We start from the raw sequence: 26,761 nt of genomic DNA, 5'->3' as shown, positions 1-26,761 counted from the left end.
CAGCAACAAGAAATCTGAAAGCAGTCCAAACTTGGCAAAGCAACTCATTCTATTTCAAGAGCATCTTGAATCTTACAGATTTATTTGGTCATGTAAATTTTCTACTTAATTTTAAAATATTATTGGGGCGCCTGGGTGGCTCAGTCAGTTAAGCGTCTGACTTCCACTCAGGTCATGATCTCAAGGTTCCTGAGTTTGAGCCCCGTGTCAGGCTCTGTGCTGACAGCTGCTTCGGATTCTGTGCCTGCTTCAGATTCTGTGTCTCCCTCTCTCTCTGCCATCCCCCACTCGCACCCTCTCTCTCTCACTCTCAAAAAGAAACATTAAAAAAATGTTTTTAAGTAAAAATGTGGATTGGTTTAACCTTAAAAATGTTGAACAATCTTTAAAAAAAAAAATATATATATATATATAATATATATATGTAAAATATATATATTTTAAAAATTGTTTTACATATATATGTATATGTATATAATAATACATATACTATTTACCTAGGGGGCACCTAGGTGGCTCAGTCAGTTGAGCGTCTTACTCTTGATTTCAGCACAGGTCGTGATCCCAGGGTCATGGGATCAAGCCCTGTATCGGGCTCTGCACTGAGCGTAGAGCCTACTGAAGATTCTGCCTGTCTTCCTCTGCCCCTCTCCCCTACTCACTCTCTTTCTTAAAAAAAAAAAAATATTATATATATGTGTGTGTGTGTGTGTGTGTGTACATAAAATTTACCTAGAAAAAGCTTACTTAATTTTTGCTCTTTTAACTTAGCAAAACTTAGTATCAGCGATTTAAACTTAAAATCTTAAATCCAGCCTCTTATGGAAATTTTTATTACATAAAACAAAATAAAACAGAACTGTGGAACATGACTGAGTTCTGAATTACCACCTTGTACATTGCCATTTTCTGTACAAGAACCATGAAGAAAGAATATTGACTTCAAGGCACTTAGACCTTCATATTGAAGGTGATCTTTGAATTGTTAGAAACCTCAAGTCTTTTAGCTTATTTTAATATTTTTATATCAAACTTGACTTTAAAGCATGCAGGCACAATTGGGTAAACTTATCTATATCTCTATGTATGAGTTACTAGATATGCATGCATATACATCTAAAGATGGGATAGATACTTTTTTGTTACTTTGAAGTACTTATACTATGTTCATTTATTCAACTGATATTTACTGAGACCTCATGACAAACATGTTGGGTATTCAGAGGTGAGAAAAGGGAAGAAGGAAATAAACAAGTACAAAAATAATAATTTGAAGCAAAAATCCTAAGGAGGAGACTAACTTTGATAAGATTCTGGGGGGAAGCCCATCTGATAGATGAGAAAGGTGCAGACAGGCTGATCCAGAAGAGTAGCCCAAGTAAATAGGTGGCTCAATGTGAAGCCTCGAAAGCAGACCCCTACTCAGGAGGCCAGGAGGCCAGGCACAGTGTGTGAGGAGGCACCCCAGCAAGGTGAGGGCAGCCAGCTACAGCCAGACTATGTGTGGCCTCATAAGCTGGTGAGAGGCTGGGCTTGTATTTGAGGGAAGTGGGAAGTCTCTGAAGAATTTTAAAAGACTCCATAATTTACATGTCTGCCAGATTCCATCCAGCGCAGCAGGAAGGATGGATTGGAAGCGTGCAGAAGACGGAGAGGACTCCATTAGGAGACGACTGCAGTGTCCGGGCAAGGATGCAGCCCAGACCATGAAGATGGCTTCGGACACAGAAACACATGGATGAGATACTTGTTAAAGGCACAATCAACAGTACTCATTAACAGATTAGATGTGGGGAATGAGGAGAAGGAAAAAAAATCAGGAATAATTCCCAGGTTTCTTGCTTGAATAACTGGGTGTAGGGTGGCTCCCTTTACTAAAATGATGAAAGTCTGGAAAAAGAAATCAGTTTCAGGAGAGAAAATCAAGCGTTTAGGCTGTATTCATTACACTTCAAATATCTAGAAGAGATACAAATGAAAAAGTCAAGCTGTCAGTAGCACACAGTAATCTGGAACTAAGAAGAGGTGCAAGCTATGAATATAAATTTGGGAATTCTTAGCATAGAGATAGTTACAGCCACATGAATAGATGAGATGCTGTTGGGAGAGTAGACAGTGAAGAAAAAGAGGGCCAACGATGAGCCTCAAAGAATCCATACACTTTTAGAACAGGCACCGGAGGAAAACCTCCAAAGGCCAAAGTAGGAAGAAAACTAGGAGAGGAAATGCCATAAATCACAGGAGCATGTCGAGAAAGAGCTGTCTACTGGGCCTCATGCCATAAGGATGAAGACAGAAAGGCTCACTTTGGAATCTGGAGACCACTGACCAAGTTGGTGGGACCACGTACAACTTCTTTGGGAAAGCAGGACTTGACTGGAATAGAATGATGAACCGTAGACAGGACCATGTTCACGACGTCTATGATGGAACTTCAACGATGGTGGAACGTTTTGAGTCCAAATGGAGTAAAAAAGCACGGATAGTGATCCTAAAATTAACATGCTCAGAAGAGCATACATTTATCCAACACCTTCTAGGTTTCTGTCATTGTACCAGGTGGCTCCTGTATGAAAAAAACTAGGTGGCCAGCTGTCCTGCCATGTTGCCATGCATGGAAAAAGGCTCTGGGCGAGCCACCAGCCAGACACAGCTCCACAACACCCACCCACAGAGGCATTTGCCTATTGTGGGCCGGGCGCTGTCGTGGGTATTAGAAATATGACATTGAGTAAATTCTTGCCCTGAGGAATTCATAGGAAGGGAAACATAAAGAGGTAATTATAAAGCAATGTGACTATTTTTATATATTTAGGATGTATTGTATACACAGAACATTCAAGGGGAGAAGAGATGTTTGGAGTGGGAAGTCGGGGTCACAGGAAGCCTTCTAGAGTAGTTGATCTCCGAATAGAGGTTAAGGTGGACAGCCTTACGGAAGGTGGAGCACAGTCAGGAGGAAAGAGATTATTTGGGGAGAAGGGCTAGGGCAGCCTTAGTGAGACACAGACGCACTGTGTCACCTGTGGGTTAATTAAAAGTATTTTCAACTATGGAATAAGGTGTAAGGTAAGAAAAGGAAGGGAAAATTTAGCAGGGGCCGGAACCTGAAGAATCATTCTATGTCACAATAAAAGGATAGTATACTATCCTATGAGGATAAAGGTATAGAGCACTCAAAATATTTCAAATAGGGAGGGACATGCTATTCAGATTTGTGTTTTAGATAGATTGTTCTGGCAGCTTTGTGGAGACGGATTTGAAAATGATAAGACTAAAGTCCAAGGGAACAATTAGGAGGCTGCTTCAGTAGTTTAGTGAAAGATGATCAGAGATTGAATTATAAATGTGGTAAGGGGATGGAGAGGAAGGGATTGATCTAAGAAATATATATGAGCTGAAACAGAGATCACTTGGTGACCAACTGGATGTGGAGAAAAGGGAGACAAGAAAATCAATGGCTCCACAAGTGAAATAGAAAATAAAAGAAGCAGGTTCGGAGAAATTATGAGTTCAGTTTTGGTCCCACTGATTTTAAAATGCATGGAAACATGTGAGTGAATATATCAAGAAGGCAGCTGTGTGTAGGAGTCTGAAAATCACTGGAAAGGGGGTAAGTCCTAGATACCATTTTTAAAATCAGTTTCATTGAGATGTAATTCACATACGAAAATTCACTAATTTTATACCTGGTGAGTATTAATAAATGCATACAGTCATGTAACCACCACCAGAATCGAGATACAGAATATTTCCATCAGCCCCCAGAAGTTCCCTCCTGCATTTTGGAGACATCATTTGGAGTCATCCATAAAATGTGATAGCTGGAGCCATGGGAGTGGATGAAGCCACATACAGCGGGTATGCAGAGTAACAGTAGCAATGGGCCTTAATGTATAGGAGCAGACAGAGTACAAAGAAGGGTACAGATCATTCTGTGAAAGGAACCAGGAGAGAAAACAGAGGTTAGATAAAGAGGAAGTGGCCAACAGTGACAAGTAGAACAGTACACAAACTAGGGTAAGTTCTCTTTAAAAAAAAAAAAGGCACTGCACTGGTGAATTGGATCAATAGAGACCTTAAAGAGGTCAGCTGCAGTAAAGTGATGGAAGCAGACGATCCCTTGCAGTGGGTGGAGGAAGTGAATGACAAGAGAAAATAAGACAGCAATACAGAGAGGATTTTATGAAAAGAATATGGATGAGACTGTAGCTGGAGGAAAGTCCGGTGGATTTATGAGAAGAAAATCCTGAACCTGGAGTTAGAGAGTCAGGTTCTCAGAGCCCCTTGTTTACCACTTACGAGCTGTGTCATCTTAGATCTCAATTCATCTGGGCCTGACTTGCTGTCTGTAAAAGAAGGCAGCTTATTCAGATAACCTCCATGGTCCCTCTGTTTCTGATTCTGTGGCACTATGCGAGTATCCAGCAACACAGACACAACTGGGGACCCTTCCAAGAGCAATTTCAGTGCACTGGTAGGGGTGGTGTGAGTTGAAATGTGAGTAAATAACCCCGTGAAGAGACGTGCCTACAGAGATCCTGGAGAAATGGAAGCAGGAGGACCCATCTTCTAATGTCGTCGTGAGAAAACATTTTGAGGTCCAGACGGGGCAGAACCTGACCAGACAGGATCAGTGTCAATGAACTGCAGAAGAAGAACTAACATTTATTCAACACACAGTAAATGTCAGTAACTCTGTGAGGTGTTTCATGTATGGAAAAATCTAGATGGTCAGCATTTCCCCTGTGTCAGGTTATCTCTACCATTTATGGAATCATTGTAGGTATCGTTGTAGGTTATGCATAAATGTATACCATACTCAATCTTTAAGAGCAAAAGGGAAATGAATAGGTTCCCCCAAATATTTTATTCAAAACAAAGACTCCATAGCAAAATTAGATTGATAATTATAGGATTTTGGCACAAAGAAAACATTTTTCACAAATTCCGAAAGCGTTACGCAGAAAAAAACGGGGTTGACATTCAGATCTTTTGTCTTTAATTCCAAATTTCTCCATTACGTGACAGCTACCTGCTATTATTCTTCTTTTAAGTGTCATGTGCCTGTCTTTCATCCATTTCTTAGATCACATGCGTTTATACAATGCTTATCCCTCCCTAGATTATATCTAAATCCCTTTTAAATAGGTAATCTAGTCCCGACCAAAAAAAAAAACATTCTTTTCAGTCTTGGAAATATTCATTCCAGTGTCTACCAATACCCTTATGTGATCACAAGTCACAGTCCAGAAAAAATTCTAATCTTGCTCTTGACAATATCTGTGTATCCAGGTTTTATTATCTCCCGTGGTCTTCTTTTCTCTTCTGAAGTCTCAATCCTCAGCCAGAAGAAGAGATGAAAATACCACCTATGTCACTAAGTCCTTCATTCCTACCTAGGACATCTAAGTCAATAGACATACATGTCAGACATCTTTTTGTGATAAAATGTATTCCCACATGGCATACCTGTCTTTTGGCAAAGACTTATGTAATAACTTCTCTCTTACCTACATGGTAAAAAATTTACACAACACTCATGCAAAGTCACAGAAGCTTAACTTGACTAACAAAGAATGTGAACAAATTAATTTTTATGACATGACTTTTTCTTGCTGATGCATTATTTGGGGACTTTTTTTCGTAAAATTCCACGTATGAAAGATAATTTTCTATGTCAAGTCCAAATAATATGGCCTACTGTACATTTTTAATTATAGAGGATATCAGAAAGGAAGGGAGCACATGAAACTTTATGACTTTAATAGTATAATGAAGAAAAAATAATAACAATGGATGAAAATGTCAAACAAATTAGTGAACTTTTGAATCACAAAGGAAATATATATAAATGAATCCTTATATCTGATTGATTAAGGACATTGCTACAAGGTCTCATAAGCCCGGCTTAATAAGGAGGTACCCTTCTAAAAGAGTCACTTTTAACTCGAGGTATCTCAGTGCTTAAAAAACACTATTGTAAGAATTACAAGTAAGAAGTACTTTTCAAATATTTTATACATTATTCTATGTAAGTGCAGGATGTAGTTCAACTTTATCATTAAGATTTTAGGTATAATTAAATACTTGACCATCCCTTAATGATAAATTCCCTAAGCAAATAACTCTAACCAAATTAACGTGTAAAGACTATTTATACGTCCTCCCTCATTAAAAAGATTTTCACCTCAAATGGTATTATAATACATAGCAATTTAGGAATATCAGAAAACATAAGCCAGGAACAGATGAGAAGGAACAGGCACATTCCTTTCCACAATCTACTAGAAACAAGAGCCCCATTTTGCTGGATTTTTAACGAACACACCACCACAATCACTCACACGCACGCACACACACACACACACACACACACACACACAAATACAGTCATTTTAAATCAATTTTATGCAACATTTAAATCGAACATGAATATACAAACTCCTCTATATGTGCTAAGCATAGCAAAATTAAAAAAGGGGGAGAGGAATAATTTTCTACATAAACGGATTTCTAAAATTCTCATTCATAAGCATTTTAAAAATAAGACCTTTTCGGGACAAGTGGATAAATTTGAATATGGACTTCTTATAGATGATATTATAGATCCACTAGATTTCTTTAACCGATTTAGTTAATTGCCTGAATTAATAATGTTGTGGTTAAATAGGAAGGTGTCCTTATTCTTAGAAAAATAATGATGTCTGAAACTCACTTTCATGTGGTTCAGGTTAATAAAAAGGTTGCAGAGAGAGAGAGAGAGAATAATGTGACAAAATGTTCATATCCAGTATATCTGTGATACGGATATACAAACACACATGCTTTCACTGTCTTATTCCTTTAGCTTTTCTGTAGGCTTAGACATCTCATGAAATAAAAAGTTGGAAAAAACAATTCATTTCATATGATCCTAACTACCAAGAGAAACTAGTTGATCCAACACGTGAGCCAGGAGCCATTATCAAAGCTATGTTCTTGCAGCTGTCCTCATCAGTTGGAAAGGACTTCATTTATTTAAATGAGAGAGAGGTGCAGATTTCCTTGGAAGGAAAGAAAGGGAAGCAGCTTCAAAGTTTGGGAGCTTGCCTGTCACGCAGATGCCACATTTCAAGAGGATGGGCTCTGTGTCAGTCTTCCCCGCTCTCCCCTACCAGCTGACTGATGGCTATCTGCAGGGACACGCAGGGGGGCCTCCAAGAGGGTGTGAGTGCAGAGACAAGATAAGGAAAATGCAGTGACCCCAAACTGAAGGGAAATGGATCTCCCTGGGGTCTGCATTTGGATGGATCTCCAGATAGGGGCAGGTAGGGAAGTGGAAAAGAACTCTTGGAAACCAGGTGATAAAGCATAAAGAAATTATAATAAAATGAACCATCCTCTGCTCAGCTTCAAGGACTGATGACTTCTAAAACTATTTCATTGTAAATGAACTTATTTTTCATACTCGTTATGGCAAAGAAGGCATGAAACCACTCTTAAACTAAGAAAAAAAATCCACTTTAATTGTGAAACCCAAAACCAGACAGTGAAGACTCGGGGATATTTAAGGGGATGCCTTTTAAAGGAACGTTGGGCACGTGACTCTTAATAAATGTAGCGGCTTTTACAAAACCCTGTTGTGAGAAAATATTTTGCTCACTACCCAGAAGACAAAGAGAAACAGTGAGTGTTGACAACATGGTATTATAAAGCCGCCCCTACCCAATTTGTTATCCACAAATATATATATTCTTTTTAATTTACTCTAAGCCAGCATGTTGGCCCATTGCATCTTACTTTTATGTCATTATCTCTCTGCCATACACACAAGTCATAGCTGGGGATTTCAACTCGCGGTAAAGCTATGCTGAGATTCCAGATCTCAGTGGTGCTGGCAAGAGTGCTGATCTCTTCAGTCATAGAGAAGACAATATCCTAGGGAGACTGGAATTAGTCCTATTTTGCACCATTCAAGCCAAAATGCTGCTTATCAAGAAGCAAGTAATTGCTGGCTAATGGCTATGGGGGGAAAAACACCACTGCATTTCAGTCTACGCATCTCTCGGCACATGACAATAAATAAGGCTGCAGAAAGGGTAAACATGAAGTGGCAACAGTTTCTTGAGGAGGTTAAATAGCAAACATTAAAAAGGCAAGTTACCTCATCCGACTGGGAGGGACTGATTCTGGGCATTGGCGATACTTGGGGAGTTTTCAACTGCGTGCTGTTGCTATCTGGCACGAGCTCTCGGTGGACCGTTTGGATGTGGTTCTGGAGTTCACTTTCAGATTCAAACTTAACGTTGCAGCTAGAACAGCGCGTCTTCAGTCCCCCCGCCTTGCCTTTACCCTCAATGGCACTCAGATTCTCATTCTGGCCCAAGCCCGGTCTACTCGTGCCGGGAGGGATGTTGATGCCTGGGCTGCCGCTCTTACTGAGACTGACACAGCCAGCGCACAGACCATATGGCAGGCCATTGATGTCAAGCTTCACCAGATCTTGCTTGGAACGGAACTCTTTGAGGCAAGATGCACACTTGTACAGTTTGGGGACATGCTGGCCACGCCCCGTGGTCTGGACTGCAGACCCATTCCCTGTCTTTTGCATGTGGAATGTCCCATGGATTTTGAGTTCTAAGGTGGACGTCACTGTCTGCATGCAGACCACGCAGCGAAATCCCGTCAGGGAATTGCGCAAGTCAGGGTGCATTTGGCAATGCTCCAAAAACTCCTCTTCGCTCTGGAGAGGCATCTTGCAAATCCGGCAGTTTCCAGTATCAAGACTCTTACTGTGCGTGACTTTGTGTTCGGTAAGAGTTAAAAGGGAGGGAAACCGCTCCCCGCAAATAGGGCACATGTAGTGTTTCACAGGGCCTAAGTGGGTCTGCATATGTTCACGGAGGCCGTTCTCAGAGAAGAAGGTTCGAGAGCACACGTTACACTTGTAATTCCCTTTAATGAGCTCGGCTTTCTTCTTCACGATGGCACTCTCTCCGGGTCTGATGTTGTGGTCTCGGAGCTGGTGGTTCTGCAGCAGGGTCTCCATGGTGTAGGCTGCCCCGCAGATGTCGCACCCGTACATGGGCTCCGAGGTGTCCACATCTTCTTCGCTCCCATCGTGACTGTTATGGGACTCCTGGCTGTTGGTCAGCAAAGTCTGCAGCTCCACCTCCTCCTTCTGCACTTGCTCGGAAGCCCCGTTCGTTCCACAGTTGGGAGTCTTGGTTTCAAACACGCAATGCTTCTCCCTCAAGTGCTTCTCCAGCAAAATGATCGCGTGGAAGGCTTTGCTGCAGAATTTGCAATTGTACTTCTTACTGTGAGTGGTGATATGACACTGCAGCTCCACCTCGGTGCCAAAAGACTCCCCACAGAAGATGCACTTGTGCACTTTCCCTTGATTTTCCAGGTGGTTATGTTTCACGTGGAGTTGTAGGTCAGTCTCGTTGCGGAAGTCCCAGTTGCACGATGTGCACCTGTAGACTTTCTTTTCATTGCTGTGCTTTACGGCCAAGTGGAGCTGAATGGAGACTTTTGAGTCGAACACTTCCTGGCAGAGGGTGCACCGGAAGAAGACAAAGGTGTGCATGTCCAGCAGGTGTTTCTGAAGGTCGTCCACTGATGTGAACTGCTTATCGCAACTCTCGCAGATGTAGTATGTTGAGGTGATCATAAAATGGATGGTAACATGCTTCAGCAAGGATTCTTGGTTGGGGAATTCCTTGTTGCACTGAGGGCAGGTCAATTTCGGAAGCACAGTGTCGAGATGAGTTTTTAGGTGAGTCTGAAAGCTGTCTAGGGACGTGTACTTAGCACCACACTGATTACAGATATATTCTCCAGCCGGACGTGCAGGCGCACCTCCCACTGCCTGCATCATCTTAAGAGACGTCTGCTCTATGGCCACGGGAGATAAAGGGCTCAAGGCCCTGGATTTCTTCCCATTGTGAATATAATTCAGGGCCAAGGGAATGTTTTTATGATTCTCTTTGATATGCTTGTTCAGTTTAAGAACGCTGTTGAATATCGGCGAATTCGTACAATAGGAACAAGAATAGACTTCGACTACTGGTTCTTTCGGAGTCCCAAGCACCGGCGACCCGAATCGGGAGCCGCTGAGGTCGCAATGGACCTGCCTTATATGCTCTTCAAGGGAAGAGTCAGTAAGAAACCCCATGTAGCAGTGGGGACAAAAGAATGCATTGCTATCCTTAGCTGCAGGGTTCGCAAATCCGTGAGAACATCGGATGTGTTCCTGAAGAGTGTTGAGGTCGTTGACAACTTCGGAGCAGAAGTTGCACTGGTAGACTATGGCAGGCATGGCAGAGACGATCAGACCTGGGTCCTGAGCTTCATGCACTTGCTTAAGATGTTCATTTAGGTTATAGAGTGAGGGCAACACCTCCAAGCAATACTGACAAATATGGGCCTGTTCTGGCTTGTCTAAATGCATAGTTTTCAGGTGAATCTGCAGGACTGCCAGGCTCGAAAATAGCTGCTTGTTGCAGTAAATACAGCTGTAGGTAACTTTCGCTTGTTTACTCGAGGGAACGGTCATGTCAGGGGTTTGCTGGGCAGCCCGCTTCCTCCCTCGACTCTTTGGGATCGGCGGGGCGGCTTCCACCATGGTTGAGCTGTCCACGGAGAGGTTGGAATCTGGAGTCGTGCTGGACACCGAAGTGTAGCCCACGGTGACCAGAGAAGGGCTGTTGCTGTGGTTGCACGACTCGGGTTGCTGGTGACTGTCCATGTGGCTGTACAGTTCCTCAACCGTGTGGAAACTCTCAGAGCAGATGCTGCAAGAGTTCTTCTTCTCCCCGCCATGCACCTGCTCCATGTGGTTCATGAGGGACGTCTCCTCCACAAACAGCTCGTGGCAGTAGATGCACTGGAGGGCCGCTCGGTCCTCGTTTGGGGAGCACTCGGGGTGGCACTCCGCGATGTGCTTCTGCAGGTCTTCTGGGAAGTCAAAGCCTTCCTCGCACTGACTGCACTTCTGAGTGTCCTTCATCTTCCAGTCCTCCATCCTGGAGCCAGACTGGGACCCGTCCTTGTTTCTCTCGTGTACCTGCATGTGTCCGTGTAAGGAGCTAGAGGACAGGAACCCGCGGCGACAAATGGCACATTTATATGGCTTGTTGGACGTGTGAGTCTTTAAGTGGATCTTCAAGTGATCACTTCGGGAGAACGCAGCATCACACTCGCTGCAGTGGTACTTCTTGTCCCCCGTGTGGAGTTTGATATGGCGGTCTCGGCTCCGCTTGTGTTTGAACAGCCTACTGCAATAGGTGCATTTGAAAGGCAGCTTGTCACTGTGGCTCTGCTCATGGTGCTTTAGGTAGCTGAGGCGGCTAAAGGACTTGTCACAGAATTGGCATGGGTACGGGAGTCCGGGGCCGCCTTCTTCCTCTCCAAAGTCGCAACCTTCTCCATGGCTGGGGGACGTCTGGTCCTTGCTGGAAGGCGAGGAAGCTGGCCAAGAGCACGTGGGATCATCTTCAACATCCACTCCATCTGCAACGAGAAGCAATGGAACGTTTTATCTTATGGGCTGAGCACTCGAGAACGGGTTTACAGTACCATTGCAACAGGGACATGCAGTCGGACTATCTAGAACCTGGCGGGGGTGGGGGTGGGGGTGGGGGGAATGGAGGACAGAATATTTGAGTGGAACACTTCCAAATCTGAACCCAAAGCTTTTATTCTACATTTACTTTTTACCGGGTTGTAAAATATAAGAAGATATTAAATAGCTCTATGTCTAAATTACCCCTTTTATTACTTGTTATCATTTTTCCTTAGGAGCAAGGTATATATTACGCATCGACAATTTTATTAAAACGCAGATTTTAATATATTTAATGTTTCTTCTGTATTCATTCTAAAATGATTTGCATATTATGTGAGCATCTGAAGAACGAAATGAAAAGGGGAAATATTACAGGAATGATTTAAAATTAATGCAGTCAACCCAGATGTCTAATATTTAATAAAAAATTCCCTCTGCATTTTGCTTGTTTTTATATAAAAAAGGCAATTCTGAAGACCAAAATCTTTTTATGGGGTTCTTATTGATACAGACCTTATTGCTTTCAGCAAAAAAATATTAAAAAGTAAGCACATGAAGGAAGACAGAAAACACAATAATAATTACGTCTTGTGTAATGAAAGACAACCAGGATTTCTTCAATAACTGAAAGATTCGAACACCATAGGCCAGAAAATGGATTATTAAGTGTTAGGAGGGCACTGCTAGATATTACATGTAGCTGGGATCAGCCAGGATCAAGAAAAAATGAGAGTTTCACAAGGGCCAGATTGTAATACTGTATTTTGCTTGGAAAGTTCAAGAGGTGGCCCACCATTTCTTCCTTTTGCAAAAGCTTCAGCAGCATGAACTTCCTTAGCCAAACAGGACCTGCACTTTGAGGTGAGCAGAGACAAAGCGACTTGTGAAAAACTGGAAACAGGAAAAGTGATAAATGATTATGGTAAATGCTGAAAGATTTATGAGTAACAAAGAGAAGACAAACAAGACTGAAAGCCAGATATAACCTTAGCAAGTTATCCATAAAGTAACTCTACCTCCTATGAGGTGTTTTTTAACTCGGCGCTTGGCAAATGTGTGCTGATCTTTCTGTTGTTTTCTTAACATCCAAGTGGAAAATAAGACCTCCTCAAATAAGTTGTAAAACCCCTTTTTTTTTGGCTTTTCAAAACAATCTATCATTCAAGATGAGAAGAAACTGTAAAAGCTTTTCACTCTCCAAAAGAGCAAGGTTGTTCATAAATGCAGACAAAGACCGTCGAGGGGAGCTGGTGGGGACAGTGATTCTATCAGGATAACAAGGTCCAGTTAGAATACTATTAGGATATTCGACTAAACCTCAATTTGAATATGATCAAATAAGTTTTTAAATTCTTCGAAGCTGAAGTTCACTAGCAAGCTATATTATTAACATAAAAGTAGAAACTGGCAAGCATTATGTAAACAAATTCCACGTCTGCTTTCTTTAAGGTAACAAGATTTTACTAGATTATCAACCTCTTGCTTATCCACAGGAAACAGATGAGGATCATTCCTTTCCTGCATCTAGAAACTGATGACAACACCATCTCACTATCAATGCCAGATGGCAACCATGTAACTCTGAGAAAACAACCAAACACCATTCCTGGATCCCTGCCCACTGCAACAAAGCCTCACAACACAAGTTGAAAACCGCATGATTTTGCATCCTCATTTATAGGAGTCTATAACCCAACATGTTTACAGCGCAAGAAAGGCCCTGGTAATTCTGGGTATGATTTAAATGTAAAGTGGATACATAGAAAGAACACAGGCAGACAACTCAACTCACCATCGAACAGGCAGAAAAATGATTTTAGAAAATTCAAAACAAACTCAATGGTGATTCTAGCTATCCTTTTAAAAAACAAACTGTAAGTCACTTAAAGACAAGTGTCCCTAAAACAAACCAAAGTTGTAAAATATTTCCCTTAATTGAAAACAATTGCTATTTATTACATTTGCTCAGCAGTCTAGGTAAAAACCTGCTATATTTCACATTTACTCTTAGGCTTATGTCCTGTTGTTTCACTGAAAAATATTTTCAAACACATCATCTCATTTGTACAGTTGGGAAAACAGTGAATCAGAATTTGTCATGAATCTAGACTTGAAGAAAATAACTATTGACCCTGAAAATTTAGCAAGTGAACTTATTATTAAATTGCAGACTGTGTCCAGGCATGATATATTATTATACAAATGTACAAAGAATTACAGAGCAATAGACCATTATAAATAGTGTGCAATCCCTGACACCACTCTTAAATCAGGTTCTTGTCTGTGGGCCATGCCTGACTATACCTATTACATAACTGTTCTCTTAAGCTTGTAAATTTCAACATGTCAAGTGAGCCGAGGGTTAGGATCAAGTTTTTACTCAATCGGGTTTCAAGAGAGCTGGAAACCTTCTCTTCTCTCTCCGGTCCCTATTATTCGGTCTTGAGGGAAAAGAAAGTGAAAATCTGAGATGATGTGTCTTTGTAACTGAAGTACATGGAAAGAGTGTACAGGATTCATAAGGCTCAGGCTGGGGGATGGAACAGAGAAAAAAGTTTGAGCAGGGAATGCTGCTTGTAGAAAAATAAATAAAGGTTTCACAAAAGGCTGATTTCTATTTTAAAATCTAAAGTGTAAAAAACTCATTTGCTGACATACTATAAACGGATGTGTGCTCCCAGGGACACACAAGGAACTCACTGACAAAACTCCCATGGGGAGTTGGTCCATGCTCTAAGGGGATCAGTGTCCCAAGACTTGTGCAGTGGCCCTGGTGTTTGCCAATATTCTCTGAGGTCTACCTACGTCTTTGAGAGCTGCCCGTCCCCACTAACTTTGGCCTTTGGGCAGTCACAACGCAAACTATGTTGAGGTGGCTCGTGTAGATGTCAACTATTTCAAGTTCTTTTTTCCCAGGGAAGAAACTGCAGAGGACTCTTTCAATGCCGGTTCCTGAATCAACTCGAACTTTTTTCCCCCTTCTGCACTAAGTGCTACTTACAGGAATGTCTCTCTGTGTTACGGCAGGTTTTCTGCATTTCAGTGTGAAGTACTTAACATGTCCGTGCTAAATTTTAAGTTTTGGAATCAGTCACTTTACACTCTGAGGTGACTCTCGGAGAACTGTAGCTCTTACCAGCGGTGGGGGTGGGGGAAAAGAAAAAAAAAAAAAAAAACTTCGCTGGAAACCAGTTCCATGGCCTGAAAGTCTATTTAAAGATGCAAATGTGTGTGCATAGTTAGTGCAGATGTTTTTCTACAGCAACTGTACTTGCTGAGTTTCACCATTTCCATAAAGCACATTAAAACAAGTGTGTGAACACTCCGAGATGAAAGTCTCAAACACTCCTGAGACTTTCAGTGGAAAGTAGAGCCGCCTGACTTTTCTCCAAGCAGACAGGAATGCCCATGATTCAGCAGCCTGAGTAAATAAAAGAGGTCCTTATTTCCTAATTTTGCTGGCTGGCCACACTGCGGCAGCCTCTGTGCTCCTGCCAAAGGGGATGCAGAATTGGAACTACACCCAGCCGCTGAAGGCCTGTCTTTGTTAGCCAGCCAGGCTTTCCCGACCATCTTCTGGCAACAAAACTGCCATATCCTGCAAGGAAGACCTCCATCTCGGGCTTGATGGTTCTCCAGTCTGCCCAAAAGGACGAAACAACAGATTTCGCCGGGTCTGTGTCGGAGGAGGACAGCTGGAAACTCAGTTAGCAGCAGAGCAACACCTGTTCGGTCATATTTATGGGGGAAAAGTGCTCACTAACAGAAAAGTGAAGTCATCCTAGAAGAAGGTATTCCACAGAAAAAAGGCACCGGAGCACAAAGTTCCTTTGTGATCCAAGCCACCGTCCCCTTGTGTGCCAACCTGGAGAGGAGAGAGCAAAGACTGGATGTGATTTTATCCTGGCTGCTGGGGAGGAACAGGCAAGCGCACCCGAGAAGTGCCGACTGGTTACCAATCAGGGACCCGACAGTCTCAGTTTACAGCCTGCCAGCTGAGAAATGCCGAGGGTCCTGGCCACTCCTTGCTTTCAAGTTTAACTGGAGTAGCCAATTAAAAAAAAAAAAAAGATCAAAGAAGGAGGAAGAGAGGATGGGCAGAAAGGTTTGGGGTGATGCCAAAGCTGATCTTGAACCATTAAGCATGTCCTAGTGTAAGATACATGCCTTTTGAGGGCAGGGACTGAGCCTTTCAGAACGTTGACTCTGTAACAACATGGACAATCCAAAATTATTAAGGAGAGAATAAAATAACAAGGTGGAGTGAATCACTGTCAATGGTAAAGAAATTATCCGGAGCTCTGAAGTTCTGGAAACTTCTGATACTTTTAGTTCTTCTTAGGGCTGGGCCCTCGAGAAACTGGCTTACTGATATCCTTTGGCTACCTGAGCTCGTTCATCGTAACGGCAGAGTACTCTCTAAATTGCCCTTCAGGGACTCAGTATCATGTGTGTTCAAGTGCCACACAGCAAGGCTCCTTAACAGGGACAGGATTTACATCAATGGTAACTTTTCCAGGGAAGAAAAGCACACATAGTGACAGGTCTGGTGTAATGACAGCAGTGCAATGACTCAGAATGTGAACGGAAAGTCAAGAGTCTGGAGTTTTATTTCTAGCTTCATAACTGACTTAGAGAGTGACCCGGCCAAGTTGTTTAATCTGTCCCTACCTAGGTACTTCACCTGCAATATGAAGATAATAATTCTTGCTCCTTACCCTCTGGGGTGTTACAGAGATTAGTGAATGTTTCTGGGGCACCTACCGTCCCTAGAAGAAAAGCTGCATATGTAAACAAAAAGATTTATATGTGGTGTGTGCATTTATGCTTCTGCATATAAAATTCTATGTATATAGTATAAACAGATTTTAACATTTTCTTTCCTTTAATGAAACCACTGGAATATTTAAGGATTGGCCTCATGGAAATCTACAGTCCTTAAGCATTGTACATTCAGCCATCAAGAAAATACAACATAAATAGTTGGTGGTATCTAAAAATTAATGGACCATAAGTCCATGCTGACTTTGTTCCAAGTAAGTTATCATACAGAAGATATAATCTTGGGTCTTTACAGACAGATAACCTTGGAACAAGTATTGTGCTATGTAATTGTGAAGCCAAGAATGTAATTTTCAGAGTACCTCTCTTCATAGAACACTGGCAATACAGTCATTGCATTATTGAACATCAAAATAAGTTCATTTCAAAGGTGATTTTTTAAGCGTAGAACAATAGGTTAAAACACAAGACCAAAGCAAATTTCCACGTTATCTCCTCCATCTGCTTAAAATGATTATGTCTGTCAGCACAGACACTATAGGAGCAGTTCTGAACTTTCATAGTAAGAAGAGTTCACCGTCCTTTTTTCATTCATTAGTTGCCTGAGCCACCTTATGATAAACTGAGAATCCCAAGGAGAATATATAGTTGACACACAAAGACTAAGAGAAGTTAGGCACCACTCAAAGAGAACAGTATCTTGACACGTGTGTTTAACAGACACAGGTAGCATAGATATTCCTCATGTTAACCTGGTGCTATCACAGTAACAATTTTACACCACCATATGTAAAAGCATCTAACCAAATTACACAATACATTTTTAAAGCAATGGTTTCGATGGCTAAAGATATGGTCATTCTAAATAAACCATTACACACGATTACACAATTGCTTCCTTTCATTCTCAATAGAAATATCAACAGTTTTAGAAAAGCTGCAATTTTAATGATAGAACTTTCGTACTTTCTGCAAAAATCAACAGCCCCGCATTAAATTCACTTCGTTGTCATAAAACTTATTTAACTACTTGAAAATGAATACTCTTTACTGGGTGTTCAAAAGAGAAATGTAAACTTTAAAATTATTTATAATTCACAGATGCTTTTAAATTCTGTAACATTCCAAATTGTTCTAGAAGGACCAATTAAATGCATTAACAGTTAGGTTATGAGGGAAAAGAGTGGTCACCCATTAATGATAGCAGCTGTGGGGAGCAGGAATTGGTGGTGCACAGTTTTCACCACAGTATTAAGATGAATTCCAGCTACCAGAGCTCACTTTCAATGAAAAAAGAGGCTCACTTTCCCCAACAATCCTTTAGCGCTTCTTCAGATGAGCCAACATAAGAGATAAGAAGTTGTTATCACCCCTCCTTTGCCCTCGGTGGGTCTTTATATCCACGCTGTCTCTTTCGCCAGACACATTTCTATTTCGTGTGCAGAGAGAAGTACAAATGTTTTGCTTACTGTTGCTTAAAGTTCACTTGAACAGACGGAGCTCAATGAATTCCATCTTCCGCAGCCAAATTAAACAGAAAACAGTGCATTCTTAAGCAGTTCACACTTAACTCCACCTCTCAAATCAGAGGAAAAAGCTGACGCGAAACCAGTTAAAGAACAGTCATCTCCCTCACGGAAATCGAGACCTGTTTCTGAAGCCAGACAGAAGGAAAGTGGTTTCCATTTACGTGGGGGGGTGAGAACTGCTTTACTTTTTCTATCCTTTGGCTTACTTAAAAACATATATAACTAATGATAAGCATCAACCTCTTGGCGTTCAGTAATTGGCAATCATGTATCACACATCTGTTTATGGTGCTGCAATGGAAGCATTCTATATTATTCAACATGCTTCTCTTTCCCTTAATAATGGTAGACATCATCACAGTGAATTTTCCCAAGTCGGCTCTCTTTTTATCTCTACTATTTTGAGTTAGAAGGCCAGTTTTAGTGACTTTCTTGTCTAGTATTTATACATGACCTCACACCACAAAGAATTTGAAGCAGTTCTTCATGGCTTATTTTGTTCATTCATTTATTTAACCAGCATTTATTAAGCACCTACTATGTGTTTGGGTCTGATATTTGCTTGTGCACTCTAGGAATTACTTATTTTTTTTTAAGTTTTGGCTTCCTTATCTATAATATCGGAAAAATGCCAGCCTGTATCATAGTTAATATCATAAGAATCAAACATGACATTGGATAAAAGAGCTTTCTAAATTTTTACAATATAAAAATGTACTAAATTGTTACCACTACTATGAAAGTCAAAGTCACCTTTAGGTTATAACTGGTAAGTGTGGTAATAATACAAAGGAAAACAAATTAACTATCATTTAGTTGTTGCCTTTTTCATAATGAAATTCTAATACTTTTAAAGGACTTAACAGGCATTATTTGTTTAAAAATAGAAAATAAGGGGCACCTGAGTGGCTCAGTCGGTTGAGCATCCAACTCCGGCCCAATCATGATCTCACAGTTTGTGAGTTTGAGCCCCATGTCAGGCTCTGCGCTGACAGCTCAGAACCTGGAGCCTGCTTCAGATCCTGTGTGTCTCTCTCTCTCTTTGCCCCTCCCCTGCTCACACTAAGTCTCTCTCTCTCTCTCTCTCTCTCTCTCTCAGAAATAAACATTAAAAAATTTTTGAATAGAAAATAAATAAAAATGGGGCGCCTGGGTGGCTTAGTCAGTTAAGCGGCCGACTTCAGCTCAGGTCATGATCTCACAGTTCGTGGGTTCAAGCCCCACATTGGGTTCTGTGCTGACAGCTTGGAGCCTGGAGCTTGCTTCTGATTCTGTGTCTCCCTCTCTCTCTGCCCCTCCCCTGCTCACACTGTCTCTCTCTCTCAAAAAAAAATGCAAAAAAAAAAATTTTTTTTAAGAAAATAAATAAAAATACCCCTCCAAAATCTTCCAAATGCTGTTAGAGTTATCTTGAAGGTCAATGTGCAGTGGCTTTTCCTTAATAGCTGCACACGCTGGGAAGTTGTGATTAACTCATTACCAAAGTAAAACCCCCATAATGGAATGGTCTGCATTCAAAATCTTGAAGCCACATTACATAGTTCTGACACCAGCCCTTTATCTCACACTATTTTAATTGTTTAGAAATTTCTTGAGGAATTTTATTTTGCTTCAAAATCCTTTGCACTAGGGGTGCCTGGGTGCCTCAGTCAGTTAAGCATCTGACTTCCCCTCAGGTCATGATCTCATTCATGGTTCATGAGTTCGAGCCCCGCGTCAGGCTCTGTGCTGACAGCTCAGAGCCTGGAGCCTGTTTCAGATTCTGTGTCTCCCTCTCTCTCTGTGCCTACCCCACTCACACTGTCTCTCTATCTCTCTCAAAAAAATAAACATTTAAAACAATTAAAAAAATCCTTTGCACTAGTGTGAAATATACCGATTATACTTTACAAAAAAACAAAAAACTCCACACCTTCTGAAATTCTCAGCAAATTTCTCAGTGCTACCAAGTTAATCATTAGCAATTTTACATTAACCTCTTCACTGGGGGAGTACAAGGCAAAGGGAATTCTTCCACTAAGAAAACTAAGTTTGAAAATACTTTTATTAGTCAATGATGGACCTCAGAAAGTTCATTCCACTGTGTTAGTGGTTTCTTGAAGAACTGCCATAACCCACTAGAATTTTCAAACAAAGCAATCAGATTCTCTTTCAAAAAGGAATCTGGTCCCTCAGAATGTTTTCTCATATTAAAGTCTACTTTTACTGAACATTTTTCCAACATGTAGGCATTGGTCCAAGGGTGGTAAACTTCTGGTCACAAGGAATTATAACAGTCCTGAAATGATGTTCACTCGGGCTGAATTTCACCTGTATTATATCCATAGCAGCCGTAAAGCTGATAGGAATTTCTGGCTGTTGAAAAAGGCCACACTATATACTTCACTGCAGATAAAGCCACTGGAGAATACAAAAGTGTTGAAAGGCTAAAATTTAATTAATGACCAATTAGCACCCCCTGTGGGTTCATTGTGCAGTAAAGTGATAAATATGGTGTGCTAATATAGAAAAAACTGTTACAAAGTTTAGGGGGGAAATATTACTACAATTACCTATTATCTATGTCTATTTGATGTTTTATAATACAACGGACCTCCATGTTCTTGATATTGATGTTCATATGTCTAAAATATGGTAAGAACCCTTAAGGTCTAAGACAAATAATTATTATTATTTTTTTAAATTTTAAGGCACAACCTTTGACTCATACCAGGTTGTCAGGCTGGAGTACAAAACCCAGTGCTCTCGGATAGCTAGTGAGTGCACCTAGCCAACCACCTAGCAGCCACAACTCAACGTAGTGTGCATTGTCTACTCCTCAATCAGTGTTGATGCATTTTATGGGGCAGTGACATATGGTGGTGATATTAAAAACTGCGGGATGGTGGTATTAAAAATTGGGGGATGTTGGACTATCTTGAAACTTTGTACATATGAAGAAATCTACAGTAGGACAAATCACTGATGCATCCTCACTGGATAGTTTTCTGGTGTTTCAACAGAATCAGTAACTTTTACATTAACACTTCAATAGTAAAACTAAAATTGAAAAGTGAGGTCAGATCCCAGGCAACCCATATGACATAAGGAGTCCTTTATTCCTTTAAAAAAAAGTTTTTTCTTTCTTTCTTTCTTTCTTTCTTTCTTTCTTTCTTTGAGAGAGAGAGAGAGGGCAAGTGAAGCAGGGGCAGAAGGAGAGAGGGAGGGAGGGAGGGAGGGAGGGAGAGAGAGAATCTTAAACAGGCTCAACACTCCACACAGAGCTTGACGAGGGGTTCGATCTCACACTGTGAGATCATGACCGGCTGAGCCACCTAGGTGCCCCAAGAGTCCTTTATTTCAAGTGAGATTATGTTTGGTAAAGTACTGTGTAAGCTGCAAAGGACAGAAGAATTTTCTTAAAACCACTCTAACAAGGGTGTGATGAAATATTTCTACACAGGTCATACAATATCAAATACCCTTCTTCATTCACATCAGGTTTTCCTTCCATTTACCTCATTGGGCAAAATTTGAAAGGGGCAATCCTGAAAATAAGACTGATTATCAATCAGATGGCTTTTCCAGGTACCTTACTCTCCCTTCATTTTCCATTTCTCATTTCTGGTTCAGTTTACTCTTCTCTAGAAACTCTATCTGAGAATAAATATAAAAAATAAAATCCATCCAGTTCCTATCATTTTTTTCTTGTAACAGTTCTGGTAATTTATCTATGGGAACAAATCCTGGCCAAAATAGTGAGTGTGTGTGTGTGGGTGTGTGTGTTTATGCAGAGTTAACTAAAATGTTCAGAATAGACTAATGATTTCTGCTAAAGTAATTTTTGAAATCCTTTTATTATTTCTCATTACAAAAGTGTTAATCATAGTAATTTGCCACTTAACATGAGTCAATGCACAATCATGTCTTATTCAAACACTTTATTAGGGGACATCTTTACAATGCTACTTTTACTGATTAACACATATTACATATAATTATAATGCTTTTATTAAATTCTATATTTATATGTTTAAACATACATACATAGGATGAGACGTCTTGCCAAATATCCCCAAACCAGTGACAAAGTCATGCCTCAAAAAGCCCATGATAATTCCTTATCCACTACTTCATTCGGTCTATATCCAAGGGAATTTTAAAACCACAAAACAATGTCTAAGAATCCAAGGCAGTGTGGCCATAGTAACAAGCCAAGAAATAAAGCTGGCTGGAGTTGGGGGAACCAATTGGAGACCCCTATCTACTCCTGTTTCACAATGACATGTAGCCATCTACACCTCTGGCACCCAACAGCTAGGACACAAGCAGTGGATAAAATTCCACTGAAAACTTAATGTGCTAATAGGATTTAAATAAGAGTAAATTATGAAATTCGAGTCGGGTAATAAGGAATTTGATATGTACCTGCTTAGTCCTCATGTGAAATGCACCAATTCTGAATCATAATTTTCATGGAGAAATTTATGACACTGTTTTTTGCCTTTGAAGAGGGGGATATGGAGAGCAATACACATCTGTATATGTCCAAGGCTTATTGGTATGACCCTTGCAACAGCACATTTCAAATACTCTGAGACTTTAAAACCTACTAGCACCGTCCTGGGATCTTGACTGACTAACTGCTGTCTGTTAGAAAGGGCTGGTTTTTGAATCTTTACGAAGCCTCCTCCCACATCTGGGCTCTGCTCTTTTCTCTAAAGATGGCCCGATGTTGTTTGGCATGGGTTATGCACACCTCTAGGTCCGACTTGAGGGATCAAAGGAAAGAAAATAAGTGAATTTGATTGAAGCCTACACAGAGTAAACAAAGTCAAGGCTGTCATTCCTAACTTTTCATATATATGAAACAGAAGACTGAAGGTCCGTGGGAAGTCTTAGCCTTCAGAAAAAAAAAAAAAAAGTCTGAACTTTACTAAGGAACACACAGGTCAATGAGAGGGAGGAACATGTTATAATCTCGCACTAACAGTAGCAGTTGATGGTGGCACTGAAACACAAACCAAGGGAGGCAGCCTGGTCCAGGCGTGAGATAACTCTCCAAGGGTGTCCTTCCTTAACCCTCCCTGCTAAAACAGCAACCTCAAATGCCACCAAGTCATCTAGTTTTTCATGAGTCAATGAATAAACTTAAAAATGGTATTTAACGTTGCTCATTCCTTTTATTAAAGACTTCACTGTTTCTTCTATTACAAAACTAATTTATGTTCACTGACGTGTATATACACATAGACACAGGAAAACAAAATCACATAACAATACTATGATCCCATAACCTGTGGATGACAGGTCATGACAGCCTATTTCTTAATTTAATTTCACTACTGGCTACTGGCTAGGAAATATTACACACACTTCACACACACACACACACACACACACACACACACACACACACTCCTCCAGTTCTCCTTAACAGTGGGTCTCTTTCCTTCTCTCTCTTCTTTCTATCCTCTCCTCTGAGCAAGGGTGGCTTGGTCAGATTAGGTATTGGCAAGGAAAAGCAGAAGAGAAGTTTCCATAAAACTAGAGCTATAGTTAGCTTCACCTTTGTCTTGCTCTGCCCTGAGAGGCACATTCCCTACCACTCATCCCAGAGAGGGATTCAATGAAGGCTGCTTTTCCCCTTTCCCTAAGCTGTCCTTCCTCCATGATTATTGCGGCCACCATGACTCTGTGTGACGAAACCAAGAGCTGGTCCTCTCCCCCAACCAGATGATCCAGGGCAGTGTTTCTCAGTATAATCCATCACCCCCTGCTCCCCAACCTTCCAAACTATCTGCTGAAAATGCAGACTCCTAAGCTCCAGCCCAGTGCCTACTGGCTCTGAACTTCTGAACAAGTGGCGACCCAGAAATCCCCACTTGTAGCAAGCTTCAGCGTGTTTCCCCTGCACTCCCATGTTTGAAAACCACCGTAGAATCTTTTCTTTCCCCTAAAGAATTTAAGCCCTCTGCTTAAAGTTGGCCACACTCAGCTGTGCCTTTTCCATATTCGCTGCTCTCACCAGAACAAGGCTGATGGTGGGGTTCCTCTCCCTATGCAAAGACCAAATGGAATGCCAGGCCTTCCAAGGAGCAGCTTTTACAAAAAGAAAATGAGATCATTATCTCCTTTGCCTTCCTGTCCCTTAACAGTTGCCCCTCCCACTTTCAGTAGGACTCCCAGCTTCAAATCTTTTCAGTGTAATGTCCAATTAGCTCCCATAAGTTACTTCCTGTCTGTAGAACTGTGGCTGGCAGCAGCTTGTATGTTTCTAGAGAAAGACAATCACCATTTTGAAAGTTATAAAGTTCAAGTACATAAAAGCTGGGTGTTACATGATGCGGATAGAGTTGTGAATAAACAGCTTGCTTCAAATATGTACCTGAAAAAGTCTATGTCTTTAATTTTTGTCGCTAATTCCTTTCGAGCTGCCTTAGCCTGATGAAAAATATCAATATGCTATGAAACGCAGCTCGCCCCGCGAAAACCACTTCGCGTGAAGACGACGGTCCTAACTAAATACAAAGCAGGAAGAGGGGAAAGGGGACAGGAGCTTCGGATAATCAGCAATACTTTCTTTTTCCACTCAGGAAGGCATTTCTAGAACTGCTGATTAAATGCCTTAAATTTGGACCTCCCTAGAAACTGTAGAGATGTTGTTTTTTGAACTGGCTCCTCTCAGTCTCTCGCAACTTCCCGGGTACTGCATGTGAGGGTGGCATGCCATACAGTAAATTAAGCCTTCTGCTGTCAGGGCTGGAAATAGGAGGGGAGTAGAAAAGTGGCTTGATCTCAAATGATTTTTATTGGCTTCATTTACATCCTGTTTAAGGTCTTCTGAGTAGTTCAAGGTGTCTTATCTCTGGCTACCAGGGGGCATTTTGCAGTCAAAGCAGTTAACATACTTTCTCTCTCCCTCTCCTCCTATTCCTTTCCCTCAAGCACGCTCTCTCTCTCTCTCTCTCTCTCTCTCTCTCTCTCTCTCTTTTCAAACCATCTTATCTTATCGCACACATCTCTTCAGGCTGAGGAGAACCCATACTTATCAGAAGCAGTGCACTCTATTGTCCTGGGTGGGCTCTTGGAGACAAATGAAAGTTTAAGTCAAAAGAAAATCAGTTAACCTCTTCTACACTCAGTTTAGAAATACTCAGGACTGTCTCACTTTTATTAGTGCTAAATGGTACGAGAGGTTTTCCCCCTGTGATTAACATGCATACAAGACAGCCACCCCTATAGTTTTAGAGGTCTAGGTACAAAGTTGCTGGCACCCTATTGCATTATGACCCTAAATAATGCAGTTTACAAGCTTTATGGAAGCCCTCACGTTGAGGTGATTCTCCCCACACTATCGGTCATTTATGCACAGTATCAGTGGAGGAGGAAGCTCCATTAACATACCAGAAAAAAACCCACAGAAACAAAAAGACAGTGGGGGCAAGCAGGGAACAGCAGTCGAGAGAAGAAACTTCTTTCTCTCCAGGTGCACCTGAATGCTAAACCATGAAGTCGGCATAAACACTAGATGTTTAGTAACATATTCTGTATGCTATTAGTAACTTACAGGATACATCTTCTCTAATAGCAACACATACACACCCTTATTCAAGCCTATTAAGGAATCAGACAGTCTGTCAGGGAAGCCAAGCATGGAGATGCTTGATCCTTCTGTTACAAACTCTGTAACAAGAGCCTGTGACCAGGCTACAGGCTGGAATTGTCCAAGGAGCTTTTAAAAGTATTGGGACCCTCCCCAGATCAAGTAAATCAGACTCTCTGAGATTTGGGGCCCTGGGGAGTGCAGTCAAGGTTGACAGCCATGGCCCCAGATTATCACGAGTCAATTTGCAAAACCCCACGAAAGGTGGTCCAAAAGCCAGATTCCACAAAAACAAACCCTTTTATTATCTGCGCTCACCTGCTCCGTGACAGGCGAGCTAGCATAGAGGCAAGTTTTCTGCAGCACTTTGTGTCAAATGCAATGAACCAGATCTTTTTTTAAAAAGTTAAAGCAAGCAATAGTGAACACTGCAATCACTCACCATTATCACATGTGAAAGAGCAATATGTGAACAGTTATTAGGCGTCTCATCTGTGTGTTTTATATTCCTTTTAAAAATTCCCATTCCTCTTCTCCTTCATACCCCAGCACCCCATGGGCTCCTTTATATTAGTGATAACCCCATCCTTTCACCTGCAGTGAAGGTTCTCTTAATTGTCCATTATCTTAGTGTGTCAGCACAAAGGAGCAGGGATGGAGCCCTCGTCCAAACGGTTTCACCTCCCTCTCCTGAGAGTGATGCCCTTGTCAGGGCATTAAAGACACGAAAACCTGCCACTTATCAGAATCGTATTTGAATCGAACCACTGTCCTTGAAAACTGTAGGCAGGAGATGGTATCACAGCACACCACATTGCCAGCTCCCATTCCGCGGGGCTGGAACAGTCTGAAAAGATACTATCCAAACTTTGCCATGCATTCCTCGTAATAGAATTACAGGTAACAATGAAAACATGTCCACCGATTTTCTTAAGGGTTAAATACAAAGAAATTCACGGGTCAGATGGTCCAGGAATGCAATATTAACAGCTCCAAGCCCTAGGACACCTCTGGATGTAAACTCACCAAGGAACCAAACCATAAAACCTTTCTAATTACTCCACACCTCCAATTCTTAGCAAACATAAGTCAAGACTATTAAAACATCACATTTATCTTGTTATAATAAGGGAGAATAAACACATCTTTAGTGGTCTTATAAACAGATTCAAAAACAAAGCACGCTCTAAATAGCACTGAAAAACAAAAAAAAAAGTGAAAACAGGAAAAAAATACTACTTTCAAGTATTCAGGTCTGTTGGTATGACTTCCACATTTTCCTATTTCCTTGCCGCTTTTTATACTTCTTTC

General features: G+C 41.2%; 1 protein-coding gene across 2 annotated transcripts in view; it reads right to left on the bottom strand.

Moving 5' to 3' along the window:
- The window catches only part of ZNF521 (zinc finger protein 521), a 250,829-nt gene that overhangs the window by 151,790 nt on the left and 72,278 nt on the right, over positions 1-26,761 (bottom strand). For both annotated transcript variants that reach the window (XM_040479193.1, XM_040479194.1), the window contains exon 2: positions 8,147-11,499. In XM_040479193.1, coding sequence (XP_040335127.1) covers positions 8,147-11,059 — 2,913 coding nt within the window. In that variant the 5' untranslated portion in view covers positions 11,060-11,499. The remainder of the gene's footprint in view (positions 1-8,146; positions 11,500-26,761) is intronic.

Source organism: Herpailurus yagouaroundi, unplaced genomic scaffold, assembly GCF_014898765.1.
Source record: "Herpailurus yagouaroundi ecotype Mexico unplaced genomic scaffold, PumYag 142, whole genome shotgun sequence".
In the NCBI taxonomy this organism is placed as follows: Eukaryota; Metazoa; Chordata; class Mammalia; order Carnivora; family Felidae; genus Herpailurus; species Herpailurus yagouaroundi.
The sequence above is the reverse complement of the archived record's forward strand: the minus strand, read 5'-3'. Positions and strand labels throughout refer to the sequence as shown.